Below are 23,327 nucleotides of genomic sequence, written 5' to 3'. Positions count from 1 at the left end.
CCACTAAGCCTACCCGCCTATATTTATCTCAATACTGCTGTGTTGCTAGAAAATCAGGCAGCTTTCCAAAAGCACGCCACCACCAAAGTTCACCATTTCACATCAGCGATATCTCTAAAAATCAAACAAGTACCATATAAGGCTTGTGATGGAACAAATAACGGAGCAATTTCAGCTGCTTTTGGGAAGCCTGTCCCTCAGCAGCGAAAGCAGTAAATCCAATAAAAACCAGATTACACCATATCAAACGTGGGCTTTTCTTGTATGCAATTTCTACATTCTGCTTATTCAGCCATTTTATCTAAATCAAACTCCGCTCCGCCAAACCCTGGAACCTTAGTGCTTTATCAAAGAAAGTGAAAAACCAAACTACATCTACACAGGAACAGATTTAAAATGATTTAAAATTCCATGTTGCCTACATCATGTTCATTACTGGTGCGAAAACACCACCATATCTGCAGGATTCAGAATCCGATTGTCTGTTTCTGTGATATAGACAACAACATTAGTCCACACAGATGTGATTTTCAGGCTATGTAGAAGTGACACAAAATCTGTTTTGTCACTGAAGTCACTCTGACTCTGCAAAGGAAGATAAATGGGGCTCCATTTCCTGGCAGCACCCTCAAAGATCATCTTCGTTCTTTGGTTTGAAGTTTGAAAAAGTCACTCAGAGAACCATAGTTATATGTAACCTAATTAAACAATAGGCATTTTTAGCTTTGATTCAAGTTTTGACTTGTGAGGACAATATTCTAACAATGAAACAAAAGGTTGTAAATTCATCTTTCCTCCTTTCACTTACTTAAATGACGGTGATCTCAGTGCTGAGTCCTCTGGGAAATGGAGTCCCGCTCATGCTCCCCATTCTCTCGATCATCAAACTCATTCTGATCATTGCCTCCATTGACAATGCCGCCGTCCTTCCTGCATTACACTGTATACCAGCCCTTCCTTTTTGAGAATGTACATGGGAAAATGTTTTTTAATTCTTGGTGAAGAAAAAAACATTTTTAAACGAATTTGAAAGCTTTTATTTTTTATTTCTATGGCCAACCTGTAAGCTAGGAAAAAAAAATGTGTTCAAACAGGTTTTACAAAGGTGTAAAACTTTTTTTTATTTCTTAATAAAAAATTTGTCTTCAGAAAATGAGGTCTGACTTCCATGTGTCTGGATGATTGTTCAACATTTTCAGGTGCTGAGAGTACATTTACTCACACACACACACACACACACACACAGATCATTCCATTCAAGTTTAATTTCCCAACTCGAGGGACTTATGTACCTAAATCCCCTTGACAACATAATAAACGCTAATCCTACAAAGCCTGTAATACAATATTTAAGGTATTCAAGCCAACGCAGGAGGCTGCATTCCAGTACATTCGCTGCTGCCAGTTTTCCTTAAATATGTGGAAGTAATCAAATGGGTTGAAAACTGCTCCATGGCATACAATAACAGCGCAACTGTAACCTATCTGTAATTAAGATTATATGTCAATTGGCACCTGATTATATTGCTGTTGCTGTGTATTCTCATAATGCAAGCCTCGAAAGTCCTAGAAGCAAGAACTGTTGGTGTTTTCAGAGTCTTAACCAACTAGTTGTAGTGCTGTTCCCAGTTAGCACTGATTAGGTGAGTTGCAGGTCAAAGAAGTCATACATACGTAACTTACACACGTAACCAAATGCAGCCCAAGCATTTTTATGGAGCTCTCAAAGTCTGAAAAGTTATTTTCCATATTGTGTGCACACAAGTTAATAACAACATGAGGACTGCAGATTTAATCTGGACATCTAGACGTCTTTTGACATTAAGTTAACAAAATCAGTGCTGTACTGGATTTTGGTCTTTCCCCTGTGTATGTAAATCTACACAGCCAGAAAGTTGTGCTGACTTTAAGACAGACATGTATTAACAAATTCTCAGAAACACTATTCCAATGACCAAATTTTATAATTGTACTTGAGATAATATGTTGATGTTGTTCTTGATGGGTTTTTTTCTCCCATCTAACGTCTCTCTTCAGTGCACACTGTGTGAACTATAACTCTGAGAATATTTCTGTCCTGGCACTTAGGCAACAATAGTCTACACAACAACTATGCCAGCTGCAGACTGGATGTGGGTTTTTGGCTTTACTTTCGTCTTCTAGCAACAATAAGCCTTTCATAAATACGCAACCAAAACAACGTACAACAAACGACACCAATTAAATTCATACTTAAGTTTTAAGCATCTGTGCTGCTTCCATTCAGCAGTACTGTTAGTTAAAGTAACTTTTATTTATTTCTTGACCATGAGTCTATGCAAGCTATTACAAATAAATGTTATAGACATTGATTAACCTTTTCCACTGTTACAACCTAACCTTGTATTGACATACAAGACATGTGTATACTATGGTATGTGTTGTGGGTGTCTCTCTCTCTCTCTCTTCATGTGGACCTGTTGTGGAGTGGCTGTGCATGTGTCTGATGAGCTGCAGGTAAGCTGCTATGATTGGTTGGGTTGAATGATTGCCCAGGTGGTTCTGGTTGATGATCGTGGCAGCCTTTGAGGACACAAGACCTGCTGCCACCAGGCTCTCCTTCTTCAATAAGTCAACACCGTTTTCTTGATATCCCTGTTGTGTTTTGAAGCAAATCGTTTGATGCGAAAACCTTTGCAGTCCTGGGAACTGTTGGGGTGAGTAACTTTTTTTTCCTCTCCTTAACAAATGTATTTTTCTAAAGTTAAGCGCTTGTGTTGGTTTCATGGTGGCACAACAACCCAGAGAAAGTAAGCAAAATCAATCCAACCTGTGTTTACCTAACCAAACAAAAATAACCCAAAACAGAAATCACTTACTTAATCTCCTAACTACTAAAAACAGGAGAAAAACTGTACAAACAACCCCAAACCTCTCCCAAATTAAGCTGCATGTTCTGAAATAATGGCAGTAAGCAGCTCTGTGAAACTCCTGGAAAAAGCTTCAGTTTATGGAATGTTTTGACCCAAACATCCGTTTCACAACAGGGACATAAAGGCTCAGTCATGCTAGTGATTAATAGAAGCTGGGTAGTGAACACAGATCATTTTCCCAGACTGTAATTTTCCCTCAACAGCTGCGGTTAGATGAGACACTTTTGTAATCAAGTCAACTGACTCTCATTAAGAGTGCTACATAAAATACTATTTAAAAATGCCCAGTTTATGCCTCACAGTAAGTAATCAGTACAGACAGAGCTCTTTCAGGTACAGTACAAATCCAGTCACAAGTCTTTGTTCTTATTTTGTCTCAATTTATAATTTTGCCCAGACAAGGAAGACAAATACCAACATGATTATTATGGTTAAGCCCCTTCGTTCAGCATGAACACAGAGGATGTTGGTTGGCTTAAACCTGCTGTTGAATAATATCAATGTTAATTTTGCTGTTATGTTGCCGCAGTCTGAGTTTTACATAACTGGCACTCCAGAGAAAGAAACACAACGCTGACATTTCCATTCTCTGCCCGCCAGCTCCAAGAATAGACTTTGCTGCTGAGAATTTCTTTTTCCATTTCATCTTAATGACAGTTTTTTGGCCTTCACACAGAGCAAAAAGCAAAAACAAATCTGCATGTTTTTAAGATTAGTGTTTCATGGTACTTTCGCCTTTTTGTTCTACAGTCAAAAATAGAAATAGACAGGAAATGGAAAGGCAAAGCAAGTGAGGAATGATGTGAAAATCAAATGTGGCCAGTTTTGATCCCAGGATGTTGCAGTTACTTGGTACAGGCCATAGGGACACTGTATATGCACATTTTTCCAGTTGTATTTTTCCCCCGTTTATTCCCATTTGGCATGTCCAGCTTCCTCCACACTGTAGCCCAGTTGCTGCTAACCAGTGTTTTCGTGTGGAAGGCTGCATGTAGACATGTGCCACCTTTTTGACACATGATTTTTCCTTATTTTATTAACCTTTCAGCAGTGAGTTTCATCTTAGCATAATGCATGGGAGGTGTGCACTCAAAAAAAAATAAAAAATAAATTTAACTATATAAATAAATGGGCCTGGGGCAAAAGCAGTTTTATATTTAGTTTACTTAAACGTGCAATAACTACATCTCTGTAGCAAGTCCGACACGGAGTACGATAAAAACAGTGTGGAACTAGTGATAAACTCAGTTGCACAAAAAATATATGCTTGATAAATCTGTATGTGAAAGTCATAAAGTAGGTGAAAGCTAAGCAGTCTTGTAGACAACAAACAAGAATTGTGACTGAGGTGATCTAGGGAGCTATGTGTTGTGTGTGTGTGTGTTTTAATTACTCTTTTTGTGATGCCTTGTCTAGGTTTTTGAGATCCCCATGAAGACACCGTGCCATGGACTTTGGATTCTGGATTCTCTCCTTGATGAAGAAGATGGCAAGCCACAGTTTGAACCTCATCATCCCTCTACTCTGAGGAGGAAACTAACCCTCAGCTTCCTTACTCAATGACACCTTTGTGGTAGGACTGTGCCCCACACCCTTTTGATAAACTGATCATTTGTTTTGTATGTAAAATCTTAATCTGTAAAGTATCCAGTAACTACAGTAGCCACTCAAAGGCAGTCGAGTAGAAAGTATGTTTCCCTCTAAAATGTAGTGGAGTAGGAGTACCTCCAAAATTGTTCTTAGTACAGTATTTGAATAAAAGTATGCATACACATTACGATCATTCGGCAGATTATGAATATGATTTGAGAGTGATGATTTATTAGACCCACAATCTCTTTTCTCTCAAACTCTTTTTGATGGATGTCAGTTTCTGGTTTGGTACAAAAAATACACAATAACGTGTGTTGGCCTGCTAGTGATGCAACTCTTTCCATACTTTACCTGTCCCCCAGTGTGTTGTCTCTGTATTTACTCAGTCGTTTAGTATGTGCTCCTTTCTGGCTGCCAAGACTAAAAAAAAAAAATCTGCGTGATGTTGGAAGTCAGTTGTTAGCTGTGTTTTTTTTTTTTAGTTTTTTTTTCCCCCCTGTCTTTGTAGGTTTCAGCTGGCCTTCAGGTCTGTCCACAGCTTTAGTTACTTTCCACCACAGCTGGTGGAAGTGGAAAATCATGATGACCTGTGATACAGTCCAGAGACATAATTTCTTGTTTAGAGTTTGGCTTGTTTATGTGAATTTTAGTAGACCTGGTAGGTGGGTGCGTGCGTACTTGTGTGTGTAAATGTGCATATAGTGTGCATTGGGTGTATAACTACTTTTCCATGTGTGTTGGACCTGTTATGTAACAATAGACTACTGGGGATAATTGAGTCAGCAGAAACAGTATGTATAGTATACACACACAAAATGAACCATATTATTTAGCACAGTGGGAGAAATAAAATCACGTACACACAATTTCCACACAGACGGGAAAACGGATACATACAAAGAGGCTCAAATACTTACATTCAGACACACGCTTTTCCACATAAACAGATGCACACACGCGCATACACACTTTGAATAAGACCAATAAGACGATGCATGTCAATGTGTATATGCCGATCCCCCTACCCGACAAACCTTCCTCCACACACACACACACACACACACACACACACACACACACACACACACACACACACACACACACAGAGCTAGAAAGAATGCTCTGGAACCAATAAAATTCAGCAAAAGTTCCTTGAGCATATTTGTGTTGCAAGTGAAAAAATATTAAGATTATATGCAGCACAGAAACATGTGATGTTAAGATTTAAGACATACCCCGATAGTTTGTGCCTACCTAAGAAGTATTTCTTCCACAGTGACTTTTTGTGGTATTATGGGCAAGGAACCAAAATTAAAACCAGGTTCCTTTTTTAGTTGTAAAATGACTTCTTGTACATGTTACTGAATTCCAAATGGAACACTTGTGCATACAGTTTCCTTATAATAAAAGGTGCGATTTAAACAGTGAGTATTTTGGTTACATTAAAGTTCACAAAGACACACCAAAATAACGACAGACCAGTCACCCAACATAAAATTAGACATTTTATTTTTCTTTCTTTTGATCTTTTCTCATCTTCTTCTCGAAAAGAGAAGTATAGCGGTACACTCTTTGTTTCATAGAAAATGAAAAGAACAAAACGACAACAACAACAAAGTTATACATTTTATTTTCCCTTTCATAATTTTTGTTTTGTATTTTCTCCCATGTTTCGGAAGAGTAATGTCATAGAAAAATACTATATTACATAGAATAGAACTTTACACAATTTTGAAAAAAAAAAAATACACAATATCAACGCATACATTATTAATGGCCCAATCCGGAATCGCAATATGCTTTGATGCCACATGTCAACACATCTTTTGAAATTATGTTAAAATTAATTTAGAAAAACAAATTTAAAATGTACAAGCCTGCATGAATCAAATAACTTTTTTTTTTTGGAAAAAGTTGTCATGTGATGTATTAGAAATGTGAAGCAAAGATTGGAGACACTCTTATGACCAATAGATCATAAGAGAGACTGAAATTTGTTATTTGTAGAGTCACATCCACAGTTGGCTGGAGGACCAGTGAAGAAACGTATACTCATGTTTATAGCAATGCCACAGACTGGTAAGGTCATTACGGTTAGCTAGTTAATTGTAGTTATCTGGGGAGTGAGCAAATGGTTAGCTAATCACAAGCTGAATTTATGTGGGAAATCTGCTAATGTTTAGCAAACCAGATAATAGGCTACAGTTAATGGTTACAGTTACAGTTAGTGTCCAGATGACTACGACTGAAACCTTTTCTACGATAGGCTACAGTTAACTGTTAATTGTAGTTATCTAATCAGTAAGCTAATGACTAGCTGCCTGATACTATGGTTAGTTGGTTAGTCAACTGCAGTTTTCTGGGCAGTAGGCTAATAGTTAAATGACCAGATACTAATGATTGGCTAGTTAATGCAGGTGGGAAATTAACTTTTTAAAATGTGAACTTCTACCAGCCACTGACAGATAAATGTTCAAATTCACCAGCCACTCAATAGTAAACCATTATTTTGTGTTATTTTCCAGCACTTTCATATTTTACCAGCATTTGGCTTTGGCTGGTGGCTGGTGCTAATTTCCCACCCTGGATAGTTTTCTGGCAGTAAGCTAATGGTTTGCTTAATACTCTGGCTAGTTGACTGTAACTGTTGAAATATAATTGTTAGCTGACCACATGTCACGGTTAGCTACTTAACATTTTCTGGGCAGAAAGCTATGGCAGTTAGCTGACAAGACACTATAGTTACCTAGTTAACCAATATCTAGGCAATAGGCTAATATTTAACTAACCATAATCAATTGTTACCTATAGTTTTCCGGGCAGTAAGACAGTTAGTTGAACAGATACTGTGGTTTTCTAGAAAATATGCAAAATCTAATCAAATTATAAGACCCAGTCAAATACAGAAGCCATGTCTGAATTCTAGTTGTGTACAGCCACGTTACACAATCAGCTTTTGCGACTGTTAGATAGCAGCCGAGAACCTACAAAATGGCCACTGCAGGGTAAAAAAAAAAAAAAAAAAAATGAAAGCCCTCCTCTTAACGCAACACTATAGCAGAAAGGCGTGATTTGACAGAAACAGTAAGCAGTGATCTCATTTTTTGTGTGTGTGTGTGTCCAAATTAAAACAATGAATGACTGGCTTATATTACATAATGACAACTCATGCAGTAGAAACCCCTCAACACGTGCACCATCCCCAGCAGGAACTTATTATAGAAACACACAGTAATGACCTGCTGCCAAAGCCATCATTAAGAGAAAAGAGGAATGAAACTCATTACACTTCCCCAGCCTGGTTTTCCTTACTGTACACAGGGATTTGAGCTGGCATCCTCTTGATCAGAAACTAGGTTCTTTTTAAGCTTTAGGTTAAGATGAACCATAAAAACACAATACATTTTGTGTGTTTTGAAGGGGGCAGGCCTTACTGCAGCATATGATGTGATAAATGTCAGTTTGTGTAATAACTTGTCAAATGACATCCTTTAACGGGATTGGGGGTTATGGTAACAGACCAGTGTAATAAAACGCTGTATACGGTCATAAAATCTTCAGACTGACAATGCAACATGTCTCTCTCGAAATTCAATACATTAATGACTTAATAACTTGTAATAATAATAATAATTTTCAAATGATGGCAACATCACCCCTACATTGTCATAGTAATTTAATGTTTTGTAATTTTTACATGCTCAACCACGTAACTGTAAATGTGTAATTTGTTACATTTATTACATTATATAACTGAAAGGAATTCAAATGTTTTCTCACTCATCCGTGGGACTTTAGTTACGATTCCGGATTGGGCTTTAAACTGACCTTTGACCCAGAAATGCATAGGGAGTATGAATGACCACACGTATGTACGTACGTATGTACATACATATACATACATATAAAAACCAACAGAACAATTTGGAAGGCTTTTCTCAGCATTGTCTTTTTTTTTTGTTGCTTTACAAAACATTTTTTTGGCCACTTGACATTGCGTAAAAAAACACTCAGACAAGTTTGCTCCTTTGTACATGAAAATATTTAGTGCATGGTATTAAACAGTGTGCTTCTTTTTTGTAGTAAGTGCTTGGAGAGAAGTAAATGTCCCTTTTTTGTTATTTATGAAAAAGTCTTTCTCCGGGGAGCTCACAAAAACAGAGTTTATACTGTTTTCAGTCTCATTAGGGTTTGTAAGGGAGTAAATGGCCCACAGCCCTGAAAAATATCACCACTGTACAATGAAATGTACACCACCTAGCCCTCTCTCTGACACACACACAGACACACACGCAAAACCTCATATATGCTCAAAAGGAAAAAACTGACAACCATAGATACAGTACGTACATCTAAACACACATGTATAGTACACACAGAAACCTCGACACACAGAGAGGCACACATACAGTCATACACACAGGCTCCCTCATTCATACACAAACACGGGTGTTCTCAAAGGGGGCAGCTGGATTCTAACTGTTATATTATGTAAAAACGTGAGGAAATACAGAGTGAAAGAGTGAGAGAACAGAGGTTGTGATTGAAGGATTGGCAAAATGTTCAACTTGAACAGAGGACAAAGGCTATTCTGTCCTCTTTCACAGACTCATTCTTGTGTATTATTCCTGTGGGTCTCTGTTGTATGCGCTGTCTCTCTTGCTCACACATTTTTGTACACTCAATGTATTATTAGTTCTCTTTCTTGTGCTTACATACATACATCCATACACACAGGAACACACACATCCCGTATCTACTCTTTCTCTCTCTCTCACTCACTCACTCACACACACACACACACACACACACACACACACACACACACACACACACACACACACACTCTGGCTGTCACTCCCCTCCTACTGCACGTGGCAGTCTCATTTCTGTTTATCCACAGATAATTGGGGCAAAGAAAGTTTTGGCCGAAATAAGAGAAAATCATGAAAACAAAGGTGTAGGAAGTGGAAGGAATCTCGGCTGTTACCAAACAGACCAAAAATATGAGGTGAGGAGAGGTGGGAGAGTTTAGAAAGGTCATTAAATGATCAAGTTTGTCTTATTACAATACCCACGAGTTGCAAAGTGGGTGGAGCTATTTCGGGCGCACTAATTGGAGCACTTCCACGGCTCGGATGGAGCCGAAGATTAACAGCTGCGTTAGAAAATATCTGGTTCTTTGATTTAAAAGTCAAATTGGTGCATTTCGGTGCGAAACATCCAATCGCAGATTAAAATTCTGTTACTTGCAATGCTAATGGCTGGTGGAAGAGAACTAATAACACAATCAGCAGCCTTAATCAATTCACCTTTGAATTCTGTCAATTTTGGATGAATTCAGCAACTATGACACCGTGTTTTGTTATCAACAGCGCTGACAAAGCACTAAGGCTCTAATTAGCACCTCCGACTGGCTTTGTTGATGTACATGCACATCATAAACAGAGATGCAGGAATTCAACACAGCCAAACACACAGAGATGTGAACAAACGTTAAGACAAACACATGACACACGAGATTACGTTATCTTTGCATAATGGCTCAGTTCTGTAAGAATGTAGGAGTGTGTGTGTGTGTGTGTGTGTGTGAGAGAGAGACTTGTTCCTAGTCAGAACAGCTTGGCACTTATCTTCAGCATACTGACGAATTCAATATATGTTTGCAGATGATGCCATTAACTTTGTTCATGATCTTTGTGCCACAAAAGGGCCAGTCTCGCCTACAAAGCCAAACAGCAGTAACATTTTAGTGTTTGTGGTTGATCTGTACTCTAGACATCATTTGAAGGTGCTATGTGGAGCATTTTAAACATCAGTTGTCAAAATAGATGTCATAGCTTATTATGAATGAGACTGTGGTGATGATGATTAGTAGAATCTATTCCAAAACAGTGATGCTGTTAATGCTTGGAGGTTTTTTATTTTTATTTTTTTTTAAATTGAGACTGCATTGCCTGTGAACCCTGTTGCTTCATATAGCAAAGAGGATACTACTTGTTTTTGAGTTTGCTTGTTGTTCTCACTGGTACGCTAAATCTTGACATCTACGTATCTAGTCAAAGAATAATGTACACCCAGTACCAATAATGCTAAACATGCTTACAGTAGTTATGCTTGTACATTTTACAATCCTGTACATGCAGCAATATGTGGTGTAGCCTCAATTGATATGAGCACAATAAGTGTAAAGCATTAATGCTAAATCTTGAAAGAGAAAATGTGAGCCCTCAAAAATACTATTCCCTGCTATTCCCTTAAGTAATGTATCTTTCTCTAAGAAACTATATTTTATGTTACCTGTGGCTCTTGAGTTGTTGAGTCAACACTGGTCTCAAGTATTTACACAGCCTGCCTGGGCAAAAAATGTAAACCATGTTGGATAAATATTCTCCTATCAGCCTTTCATTTCCTTTACCATCTGTTTTAACCAGAAACTCGCAAGCTTTAGCTCTGCTTGTTGTTGAAGAACATTGCTTTATTCTTATTTTGCGTCAAAAAAGCAATTATACCCAAAACCTGCCCCAGTGGCTCACAGTGTAAGATATAGTTTTGATTGCTGCTAAAAACTGACAGGCTCCTTGACCTTGTTTGTTCATGGCAATTATACTAATGTCTCAAAATGTATGTGGTACATAATGTCTCATTATAAGTGCTATGCACAATACCTTTTTTAATGGCGAAATATGCTGAACTGCAACCCTAATCATGAGCTCTGCTATTTAAAATACATACATAGTAGCTACTGCTCTTTGACTTTGTAGGCCAGCATTGAGCTGAGGTGAGATGAACCCAGCGCTCTCAGACAACTGTAGTGACAGATTGGGCAATGTAGATGGGCAATTCTCCCGGCAGTTGGCAAAATGAACAAAACAAAAAACAGAAAAGGGTCAAAAATCTCTCAAAATGTTGTAGGAAGATGTTCTTCTGTTGGCAACACAGTTTTCTCTGGGGCACCTCCACGAGAACAGCTGCCCAATTGTGTTGCAGCAAAAGTTGCCTTTGTTAACAAATTCCATTTAAGATGCCATGTTTTTCAGGACAGGAAAGAATTCCCAATTCCTTCCCTTCTTTCTCTTCCCTTCGATGATTGGATTGAACAAAAACTGTTTGGCAGTTGTGATGACATCATTGTCTTGACCTTGTAATGCTTGTTTTGATTTCTTTTTTATAATATCACTGTGCTAACCTTATGATGTGCAGAGGTATAATACAGATGTCTGCCTTCATGCGACAGCTGGAAAAAGAGCTAAACTTGACCTTTTCTAGAAAATTACTCTTGGGAATTGCAATGGAGCAGCAGTATTTGAGCAGACTCTTAGCAGCAATATGGCCTTCTACAATGGCTACATCTGTATAGACCACAGCCAGACACAATTCCTTTATAAACTGTCGGTTCAATCTTCTATTGAATCTTATTAGCCTTTCTTAAAACAAATGAAATCTGCAAACTGAGCAAGGCAGTTTTTCTTTTATCAATGCAGTTTCACTCAATGTTCCAAAATCACTTACAATATTGTGTAATAAGGCAGGTCCCTCTGGTACCATCAACACTAGAAATTTCTATAAACCTGTGGTCTGGCATTAAAAACAGCTGAAATTACCTCACCCAAATTGCAGGTTTTTATTCATTTGTTTTAAGTAAAAACAAGATTTAAAGAGTCAGAATCAGTTAACATGGCTGGTTAAAGTGCCAAGTAAGTGGTTGTATATGTTGGAACAACACTGTGAGGACTCCAAGCCAGCTTTCGGGAGAGTGTCTCTGGTGGTTTTTCTACACTGTGGCAGTGCTTCCATGGAGAAATTTACTGTATGACAGCAGTTCAACCCAGTGTGAATGGGAGGGAGCGACTGTGAGCATGCAAGTGTGTGTGTGTGAGAGTCTCTGTGTTTAAGTAGAATTATTGCAAGCCGGTGGGGAGTGTGTGTGTTTGGGCCAGTTCCAGTAGATATAACTTTACACTTCACCAGATATATAGTATGTCTCCTGCCTGAGTGTGACAGAGTGAATGTGTGTGTGTGTGTGTGTGTATGTCTAGAGATTCATCTGTCTTTTTGTGTGTGTGTTACAGGTCTAGCGGGTGATCTAAAGTGTTGTTATTGTCCTCTCCGTCGTCATTGGCCAGTGGGTTGCGGCTGATGACCAGCTCCAGTCTGTCTCCAGCCTCTGTGATCAGAGGCACTGCCAGGCAGCAGTCAAAGTCCCTCGTCCTCACATGGTTCACCTGGATAAAGAACACGAGACGCAGACAATGGCTGCTCTGGTAAATAGTACTGCTGTTGGTTCATTAGCTAGCTAACATAACAAATGTTATTACTGTATAACTGATAGAAATGACGGCTGAACTACAAAAAAAGACCCAAGACATAATAAACCATGATTATACTTTAATCTTCCATGGCTCCTCTCAGGCTAGTGCTGATAGCATGCTTAACCTTGCAGTCCGTAAGTAGTAATGAGATGAAGCTGTGTTTTGCTCTGAACTCCTTCACATGGAACTGAAATTAAACAATTACTACGTGGTTAAAATGGTGAATTTGAGCTTTAATTTGAGGGTGTTTACATCCACATTAGCTGAACCATGTAGTAATTGTAGGCTGTTTTTATACTAAGTGCTCTAATTTCAGCGGGCCAACATTTTAAAGAAATTTAGAAGACATAAGTTAATCGCATTTTATTATTTGGTGCTAAATCTTTTGTGGTGAGTAAATGTCAGACCCACAGATATCACCAGGCTCATGGCATCTTTCCCGGTGCTGCTCTGCCAGGCCTTTGCCATCTTGAGCCTGTCAAAAACATGCCACTGTGATTTGGGACTATGTATAAAAGGGCTTCAAGTTCTACGCTGTTGTCCAGATATGGATGTTAACAACCTCAAACATAAACCTAAACAGATGCCCTACTCTTTACCTGCAGGATCCTGTCGTAGGGTTTGAGCCCGGCTCGGTCTGCTGGGCCGTCGGGTCTGATCATGTTGACGTAAACTCCTTTCTCCAAGAAGCCATCTGACACACTGAAGCCAAAGTCGTCAATCTCTGGGTCCTTTACCACTGTTACCTACAGAAGACAACACAATGTGAGGTTGGTTTGGTGAAATTGAATCTCTGTTTAGTTTAATCAAAGTTTAAACATGTACAGAAACCTTAAACTTTATTTATAGAGCACAAAGTGCTTCACAGAGAGAGAAATAAAATACCACAGTGAATGATACAATATAAAATATATAAAAACAATAAAATAAACAGACAGCTCAGGTAAGATCAGAATATGCGTTTCGATTATTAAAAATGCATTTTGAGAAGAGACTTAAAAGCAGACACTGACTCAGACAGCCTAATTTCTTCGGGCAAATTGTTCCAGAGCCTCGGGGCCCTGATGGCGAAAGCTCTGTCCCCCTTAGTTTTCATCCTGGACTCAGGAACAGACAGGAGACCCCTGCCCAAAGATCTCAAACTACGTGAGGGTTCATAAGCGATTACAAGGTCTAAAATATAGTCTGGAGCCAGGCCATGAAGAGCCTTAAAAGTAAGATCTTAAAATCAATCCTAAAACAGACAGGGAGCCAATGTAAAGAAGCTAAAACAGGTGTGATGCGATTGTATCTCCTGGTCCTGGTTAAGCTGAGTTCTGTACAGTCTGCAGTCGTTTCAAAGTTTGATTAAAACAAGTGAACAGGCTGTTACAATAATCAATGCGTGAGGAGATAAAAGCATGTACAACAGTTTCTGCATCACTGAGATTTAAAATATTTTTGCAGTATTTCTGGAGGTGATAAAAACATGATTGGACAAGCTTAGTGATATGTTGCTCAAAACATAAATTGCTATCAAACGGGACACCAAGATTTCTTGCAACAGGCTTGATATGTTGTGACAGATTGCCAGGTAGCCATTAATCTATCTTAAAAACAACAACAACATATGCTAGCACAGGCCTTCAAGGGCCCTAACACAACAAGCCGAACACAAAAAGTTATCGCTAATCTACAGGTGTCCCATCACATGATCTAATGTTCTCTGTTAAAAGTTGCACTTGAACAGACTATAAAGACGACAACTGATTACCAGCGTAAAAGGAAATGATTGGTCAGTTGTCTGTGCTCCTAATCCAAAAGACAAACAAAACAAATGAGCCAACCATTCTTATGTCACAGTAAATCTTATTAAACCTTCTCATCATATGCTCAGAATACGAATTGAGAATGTCTGACAAAAAGTTGCAACTGGCAGTGTAAAGTTTTGCTTTGGCATTGCCAGCCATTGGTCTCTCTTGTGGAAGAAGGAAAGGCAGAGAAAAAATTAAGGACAGACGGCTCTTTCTCACAAAGGCCAGATTTAACATGCTGAACAGGCTAAAATGGCTGCTGATGCACCACAAAGAATACAAGCGACGACAGATGCTAGCAATGTTGGCTTGGCGTGTCAGGGCACATGAAGTGAATCTAAACGTAAGTTTGGACATTAAGCCAATTTTTTTTGTGACATTCAACCAAATTTGTGAGACATAGCAAGACTTGTATGATTGTATCCTTTTTATTTTTAAGAACACTGACAGAAAAATCCTTCTTGAAATTTACCCAAAATGGGTTGTGGGGTTTCTGTATTGTTCTCTTTTCAGCTGACAGAGTACAGGGAATGGTATTAGCTTTATTGCTTTTAAATCAGCTTTGTGCTTTACTGAAGCACAAAATGCAGGATAAGTGCTTGACAGGCTGCTCCACCAAACAACCGCTGCTCAACACAGAATCATTGCAGGATAAATGCAAGGTTTTTACAGTAATGCTGGCTCGATGTTTTGCTAAGAACTGTTGGTTAACAAACAAACTGAAAAGGCAGTATTGTATGATATATGAATATTGTATGATCTGTTAATGAGACAGCATTTAAAAGCTGTAACATTTTGGCTGATGGCCAATGAGCCCATCAGACTTGAATGTATTTTCTCCCTGTGGATAACAAATGTATTTCTCATTCTGGCCCTGGGCTGTACAAGTTAGAGCAGACCATTGTATGAAGTCATTATTGTAAATTCATAGGAGGGTGAAGACATGTAGCTGCCAGTATAAGTTGCCCAAGGGGGGTGGACGCATAAATTGTACATTCTATACTGTATTACATAATACCCTGCACTGTAAAAACTGTCTCTCAAACTCATAAAAAAGGTCATTTTTATGACTTTTTAAACTTGAACCAACTCAAAGTTGCAGTAATTTTCTTATTTAATTTTAAGTTAACCAATCCAAAATATGTACAAATAGGTCTTTTCCACAGAAGACATTTTGACATGTGACAGTAGGAAAAACAAAAAAAAAAAAGAATGATGGCTGAATTCTATTTAGTTGCTTTGGTGTCAGGGTCCTAGTATTGTGCATGCTGGTTCACTGTCATGGCTTACTGGGACACTTTAATAGAACGGGGTCTGGCTCTGTCCAAAGTTGAAAAATATGCCTACCGACACCTAAAGCTAATTGACATATTGTGTTTAATTTGCCTGTGCACAAATAGAAAGTAAAAACAACAAGTTTGTGTTGTAACAATCTTTTGGTAATGAGCAGTGACTGCCTGAAGTCTTGCTGTCAAGTTGCTAGGCAACCAGCAAAGAGACTGCACAGAAATGCCAGGCAGATGGATTTGTCAAGAAATTGTTACGGCACGTAACTCCTCCTAATACCACACATTGACATTTTAACGATTCTATTTGTGTACAGATTAAAAAACTAGATATAATGTGTTAATTAATTAGTAAAATTTACTAATTAACACATTATATCTAGTTTTTTTGTTTTTTAGAGGGAGTGGTAAGCATGTTTTGGAACTTTGGGCAGAGCCTGACTAGCTGTTTCCCCCGTGCTTTGTCAAAACTTTTACTTTACATTTGTTCTTAGTGTTTACCCTACACTCACGCACTCTCTTTATGCAATCATATCAAATCCTTACCAAGGACAGAAGCCACATCATGGCAGTGTCTTCAGACAGAGCTTTGAACTCACTTTGTGCAGCTCCAAAGGCGTTGGGGACAGAATCCCCTGCATCTCCTCTTTGATCCGACGAGACTCCCATGTCCTCTCTGACACTCTCAATGAGGCCTTGGGCTTCGGCTCGTGGTGCATAAGAGGGGACTGGTTATCTTGGTGGACGTGGGCCCCCTGGTGCAGGTGGGCCTCATGGTTGAAATGGACCTCCTGGTGCAGGTGAGCGTCTGGGTGGGATGAAAGGGTTGGTTTTTAAATGAGATTAAAACACGTATTTCAACAAGCAGTTAGTGAACAGCACTTCTATACACAGCAGCATGCTTGTACATAAAATATATTTGTTTATTTTCCCTCGAGTAGAAAGACATTGTATTAGATTTTGGAGTAATTTTGTCAATCTTATATTATGAGCTTGGAGAGACCACCACCCTTGGCTCTGTCACATTTGCCTTTGAATTACCTTGGTGGAGTTGGGCCTCTTCATGGAGGTGGTCCTCCTCGTGCAGATGGGCACCCTGGTGGAGCAGGTTTCCCTGGTGCAGGAGAGAATTCCTCCGCAATGGACTCATTCTGCTGTGGCTCAGTATGGGCTCAGCTGGAGGCTTGTTGACACCGTCTACACCCAGACTGATGGCTGTTCCTGTCATGATGGATGCCTGCACAAACCAAAACACACACTTAAACTTCAGCTGATGCTAACATTACTGTGTTAACAGTAGGTATGTGTATCATTATATATCTGTATTAGGTATATATTCATCTTTCTGGCTGTGGTGGTTGAGATGAGGTTAAAACTGCCTATTTGAGTGATACGGATGGTAAAAAGCCAGGGTAGCCTACATCAAGGTCTTATGTTTGATGAGTAATACTACTGTTAATTGCTCACAACTAATTAGTGGCTGAGGATGGTGTGCTAATGGTTTTGATACTGTGATATCACTACAAAAATGTGTACAAAAATCTGGATTTATAGTTAGTATAGCATTAAGGGGTTACGGCGCCTACGCACGTAGCTGTAATGAGAAAATGCGAAAGAGATACTGTATATGCGTCAATTATAAATCCACCTTAAGTGAACCTGCATGTATAAATGTGCAAGGATTGTATTCATGTTTGATGCTATTGCTAACATGCCATTTGTTTGTGGCAACTCTGTGGTTCAACCGTTTTGTCGGAGGACGCTAATGCTAATGACTGCAGTTTAAGTTAAAGGTGGATGCTAACATGCTAACTGACCTCTATCTCTCTGAGTAGTTCTGATTGGCCGCAGGTCTCCAGATCCTCAAGCGCCTGACACCAGAAACTGTCCTCTGGATCCAACAAAATACCGTCCGGTTGTTGGCCAATAAATCTGTCACACACACAAACATGAAATGAAAGTAAATTAAGTTGCTTTGGAAACAAGTTATCTAATCACATTTTAAGCCACCAAAGAAGACAAACCTACATGCTTGGAACACCTTTTGGGTTGAATCTTGGTCATGATGTGTTTATTATAGAACTTGTGCTTTTTCTAGAACAAGTAACGTTTCTGTACCTTAAACCAATAACCTGACCAATCAAGAGTCATTGTAATGTGAACAAATGTGTACTGCGGAATTGACTCTGCCCATCAAGGCAGAAACTCCTATATGTATTAGCAATGGGCCAGCATCATCAACAAAGCCGATGCGAACATGTCAGTACAGGACAAGGCTATTCGTTCTGGTTAAATCCAACATGAGTAATCTTTTAACACTGAATGTCCTTGACTGACAAGATTAATTCACTTTCACTGCGCAGATGATGATATTTTTTCTAGCCATCCGTCCTCTCTATCTCTCCACCCCCATTAGTATTACATAACCCCAGTGAATGATGCTGTCCTCACAAGGCTTAATCTCCTGACTCATCACTACACACAGATACTGATGACTGTCAACCGCCACACTGAAATTTCCACTGCACCACAAACTCTTAGTTTTTCGATTGACTCTTAGTCAATCGATTAGAGTGATTGCAAATTAACTTGCAATTTTGAATATATATATACAAATAAATAAATTAGGCATATACAGTAAATTATTTAACTAGTAAAAATGCAGACCGTTTGCCAGTTTTGGCTTCCCAAATGTGAAGATTCAACAATCTTTTTCCCTGATTTATATCATAAATTGAACATCTTTTGGTTTTGAACTGTTAGTTGGACAAAACAAGCAATTCGAAGACATCAACTTGGGCTCTTAACTTATGCTATAAGAAACACAGTCGCTAGATTATTTGAGTTATTAGTTTCACTAAACTGTAACTTTAGAGCTTGTAAATGTTTGGACAGTGACACATTTACATTGTTTTGGCTCCGTACTCCACCACTTCAGATTGCAAATAAAGCAATAACTGGGATTAATGATCTGATTTTCAGCTTTAATGGTGTTTTAAAGTGGTCACATCAATACCAGGAGAACAGTGTAGGAACCCTATTCTTCATCTTCCAAATTTGCCTTGCATATAATGTTAATAAGTTGTCCAATAATTATGGATTGTGAGCAGCCAAGGTTTCACAAAAATGGCAAATATAACTTATTTTAACATCATGAAATCACTAAATCATTGCATTCAGTCAATTTAGCCATTTTAATCAATGTGTCATTAAAGGATCATACCAGTGGTTTTGTATGTCGTAGCCCATTTACTACAAATCACAACTAACCATTGTGAAAACCATGCTACAGTGTTCCAGGCATCCACTGGTTTCCATTCATTCCAGTGAGGTACAAAAATATAGTAACAGTTGTTTTGAGTTGTGTAGTCATCACAATGAACACAGTCTGCATTATTTTTTCTCAATTGTACATTATCTTTGAGGTAAATCAGTGCACAGACTTCAGTAAATCTGCAGGCCTGATGTTCAGTGTGATGGATTAGACCAGGGCTATTCAATTGCAAATTCAATTGGGCCAGATTTTAAAACCAGGAAATGTAGATGGTCCAGACATTTTCACCAGCCTATTTAAAAAAAAGTTTTTTTCTTAGTTTTTGGTATTGACAAATTTTAAACAAATGCAAATGAATGTATTAAAAAAAAAAAAAAAAAAGCAGGCATTTGGAGATGGCGGTAAAATAAACAAGTACTTGCCAGCCCAGGCAGGGTTAAACTGACGGTTTTCAATGTCAGTTTTACGTTTCAGGGTTGACATATTTTCAGTATCAATCAAACTTTATTTGTATAGCACCTTTCATACACGTTAGTGCAGTTCAAAGTGCTTCACAGATGAGAGAGAGCACGTCCCTACTTGTGATGGTCAGTAGCCAGATGTTTTGAAAAGCTACCAAGCGTGGTCGGAGCTCACATGAGAAAACGCTGATGACTGAAAGATATGCTTGGCGGTGTTGCTACATCTGTAAACATCCTGCCCGATTGGTACTGTGCATATGCAACCCTCAACAGAGATGAGAAGGAAGTGAGATGGCTCACTCTTTAGCTACTTCCATACTCTATACAGTATATGTAGTTTACTTATTTGGTCATATATCAAAAGTATGTATGCTGGGCCACTAGGAGTTTGCTTCTGGGCTGGATGTGGCCCACAGGCCACCAATTATAGGCCAGGATTAGACAATTAAAGCAAGTTTCAAGTCTGCATTATCAGATTTTCATGCAGTACAAAAATGTATGGAAACAAACGGCTGCGGGGATTGAACGAAATGATCTAAAAATGTATAGTATGCAATCAAAAATGGTCAGCAAAAATATAAAGGATACATGATTTGTAATTAAAGATAAAACTAAGTTCAGTCCTACCCAGGTGGTTTGTCCCAGTCATCCTCACTGAAGCCTCCATCGCTGAAAGGGTAGTTCTTCCGGCGTCCAGGAGGTGGTGTGGTGCTGCGCTGCTGCTTGGCACTACGCCACTCATGGGGGTGAAGAGCGATACCAGCTGCCTGGTGGCTGTATGTACCTGCAGGAGGAGTGAAGGAACTAGATAAAGCACTCATTTACAGATTGCTGCATTTTGGATTATAGATAGAACCATTTGGATTTGGGATTTTTCTTTGCTTAAAGATAGAAACTACAAGAGTTTGCATGAATTATGTTCCATCAAGTATTACTCTAAATATGTTTTGTAACATATGTATGGCCATGCTGGCCTTTCACCATATATGTGTGTTAATCCAAAGCTTACCCTGGCTGCCATAGCCGGCGTCCATCCCTGAGCCATCCCATGACTCCATGGCAGAGTCGACGCTGGGTATGGTTGTTGAGTAAAGCTCTGACAGCTTATTGGTCTGCTGGCTGTCCGTCAAATCATCCTCCTCAGGGTCACTGAGCTCATTCTCTGTTGTGTCCTCTACCTCTGCTGCCTTCCTCTCCTCTACATCTTGGAGAGAAAAAGTTGGAATTAGATTTGTCCAATAAAATGATCATCAAACAATAAGGATGTTTTCAGACAAGGTTGATGCCAACTTATTGAATACAAAGATTGCGAGTCATCACGAGAGGCAAATGTTGCTAAAAATATGAACGAATCTTCGAGTTCCCAATTTCTAAACCGATTACAGGCATCTAGGAAAAGTCTTATTGGAAAGGGTCTTGGAAGGTTCAAGAGTGTGTACTAGAAGGCTGACTCCAAAAACATTGAGTTCAGGTCAGAAACCAGATGTGCAAAGAGATTTGTGATGCAAATTTACCAAGTTACCATTGACAGTTTTCATACTTACTGTCAAGCTGTTTCTTTATCTTGAGGGTGACCGTCTCTCCAGCCATCTGCAGCAGGTGGATCGCTTCACTCAGGGGCTTGCCTTTTAAACTGACGCTGTTGATAGCCAGGATCCGATCACCTACGTGAATAGCCCCTGTCCTGGACACACATGAAAACATACACATTCACACACACACACGCACACAAAGCAATGTACAATTCAGTACTATGCACACACAGGAAAAGATTACTATGAGACATGAGTTTAAGATAAGACAGTTAAATTAATTAACCTGATTACTCTAAAATCACAGTCTGTATCTATCTATATCTGCGCTAAAGGGACACAATGACATCAATACTACATTTCTATCCAAATTTGGTGCTGTTTTGCAGACAAATTCAGCTTTTTGTAATTTATGTGAACTGAACCTTTGAAAAAGCCTGATTTTCTCAATCTTTTTCAATATTGAAACAAGACCACGATCTATCCCTAACCTTATTATATTTCCTCCAAAACACATTTGCAAGTACAAATTAGCTGTATACATATCTAATTTGTAGGGCACAGTATTTGATACAAACTAGATGCTGAAACATTAGGCTTCAGCGTCGCAGTGATCCTGTACTTGTTTATAGATCAGATTTGGGTTCATGGAAAAAAAAAATTACTGTTTTAAACAATTCATGTAAACAAACACATGACTAGTCAAGGGTCACAACAAGGTGACTCTGGAATGAATAATTCTGGCTCCCTTTAATCCCTCTATCACTATCATCGTAAAATGTAAAACAGTCCTTATCTTGTGGCCTACTTTGATAGAGATATTATTTACACATATATACACATTTACACACTCATGGACCCAAATATCATGCTTGTACGTGCTTTAAACATATTTACTTAACTGTGTGATTTTGAGAGAGAAGGGTTTCTGGATTTTGTATCTTTAGTTTATGTTTACCTGAGCTGGTTTAACAAAATCAAAGCACTCAAACGGCTCAAAGAAAAACTGGGTCGGTGTAAGCATTTTCCACGAGCCACTCAGATGCAGTGATGTTGATCATCTGTATTCCTGCATATTCTTCTGTGTCAAGCTGAGCCAAGTTTATTTATAGGGTGCTTTTAGCCAACAGATCTGAGGCAAAGTGCTTTATCGACAACAGTTTAGGACAGGAAATAGAACAATTACATCACAAACTCTAAGAAACGGGGTCACAGAGTGCGTGTGTGTGGAAGTGTGGCAGTAAGCTGCCTCCCTTGGTGTGTTTTGGTGGCATAACACATGAGCCGGTTATAAAAGCTCACATTTTACTATGAAATAAGTGTTGTGTGGTGGACTGGATATAAGCTGAAATTCACCAGTGGACGATTATGACTCAGGAAAAACATTATGTCATCTTCTGTTCAGTCTCGTTGCTGTGGACACTAGCTGCTATCCCATCTCTCCACCGCATTATGTTTCTCATTTTCTCATCTGACATCACTCCATGTCACCTGCTGCACACTCAGCTGCTGGTGGGAATCCCTCTATATATTACCCAAAGCATCTTTTATTATTTCTCCTAATAAAGTTTTTACCCCACTGATAGGGAGGACTAAATAAGGCAACATAAGTTGGTTCCTTCATCTGTCTCAGTTGGGTTTAAGTTTCGGCATGTGTTGCCGTGATAAAACAAGGACCTGAAAGATTATCTATTTTTTTTATCTTGATATTGATCTTGAGCACACAAGATAGTAATTACTCCATTCCAGACAAAGTCGTGTTTTAAATGGGACTGACCATTCTAACGTGTTGTTTAATTGTTTTTCAGACCACCAATGGAGAGACTGTTCTCACTGTCAGGGCTGCTTCTTTTAAACTATCTACTAAGTGACTCACACCTGCGCACATACATGTACAGTATATTGGTTATGAGTCATGTCCCGCTTTTGATCATATTCAGGATATGACGTCTCCAGACTCCTCTCAGGTGTGTACAGAGTGACCACTGGGTTTATTTAACATTGTATTGCAAGCACAGGCATGAGCAGAACAGACTTTTTTAAACAGATTGTGTCTGAAATTAATTACAAAAAATGTCATTGGCACCCCTCCAGTTGGTGGCCCCCTAGGCGATCGCCTAGCTGTGTATATGTGTCTATATGTGTAGGGGCCTCTACATCTAAG

The 23,327-nt window shown here is 38.9% G+C and overlaps 1 protein-coding gene and 1 long non-coding RNA gene across 12 annotated transcripts in view; one reads left to right on the top strand and one right to left on the bottom strand.

Annotated features, from left to right (window-relative positions):
- The first annotated feature begins 1,524 nt into the window (after window positions 1-1,524).
- Window positions 1,525-13,555, top strand: LOC122887873. Its single transcript, XR_006380631.1, has 4 exons — window positions 1,525-2,696; window positions 4,329-4,485; window positions 12,578-12,769; window positions 13,423-13,555. It is a non-coding gene; the product is annotated as an uncharacterized LOC122887873 (long non-coding RNA).
- LOC122887804 (glutamate receptor-interacting protein 2-like) overlaps window positions 5,998-23,327 on the bottom strand; it is a 267,289-nt gene continuing 249,959 nt past the window's right edge. For 10 of the 11 annotated variants that reach the window (XM_044221385.1, XM_044221405.1, XM_044221341.1 and 7 more), the window contains exons 18-25: window positions 21,176-21,315; window positions 20,641-20,835; window positions 20,259-20,415; window positions 17,714-17,828; window positions 16,938-17,133; window positions 16,496-16,704; window positions 13,417-13,563; window positions 5,998-12,730 (exon numbers count right to left, since the gene is read on the bottom strand). In XM_044221385.1, the coding sequence (XP_044077320.1) occupies window positions 12,572-12,730; window positions 13,417-13,563; window positions 16,496-16,704; window positions 16,938-17,133; window positions 17,714-17,828; window positions 20,259-20,415; window positions 20,641-20,835; window positions 21,176-21,315 (1,318 nt within the window). In that variant the 3' untranslated portion in view covers window positions 5,998-12,571. The remainder of the gene's footprint in view (window positions 12,731-13,416; window positions 13,564-16,495; window positions 16,705-16,937; window positions 17,134-17,713; window positions 17,829-20,258; window positions 20,416-20,640; window positions 20,836-21,175; window positions 21,316-23,327) is intronic. The other variant, XM_044221350.1, reaches the window with a different exon arrangement.

This window comes from Siniperca chuatsi, linkage group LG2 (genome assembly GCF_020085105.1).
Source record: "Siniperca chuatsi isolate FFG_IHB_CAS linkage group LG2, ASM2008510v1, whole genome shotgun sequence".
In the NCBI taxonomy this organism is placed as follows: Eukaryota; Metazoa; Chordata; class Actinopteri; order Centrarchiformes; family Sinipercidae; genus Siniperca; species Siniperca chuatsi.
Note: the sequence above shows the minus strand (reverse complement) of the source record. Positions and strands in the feature narration are given on the sequence as shown.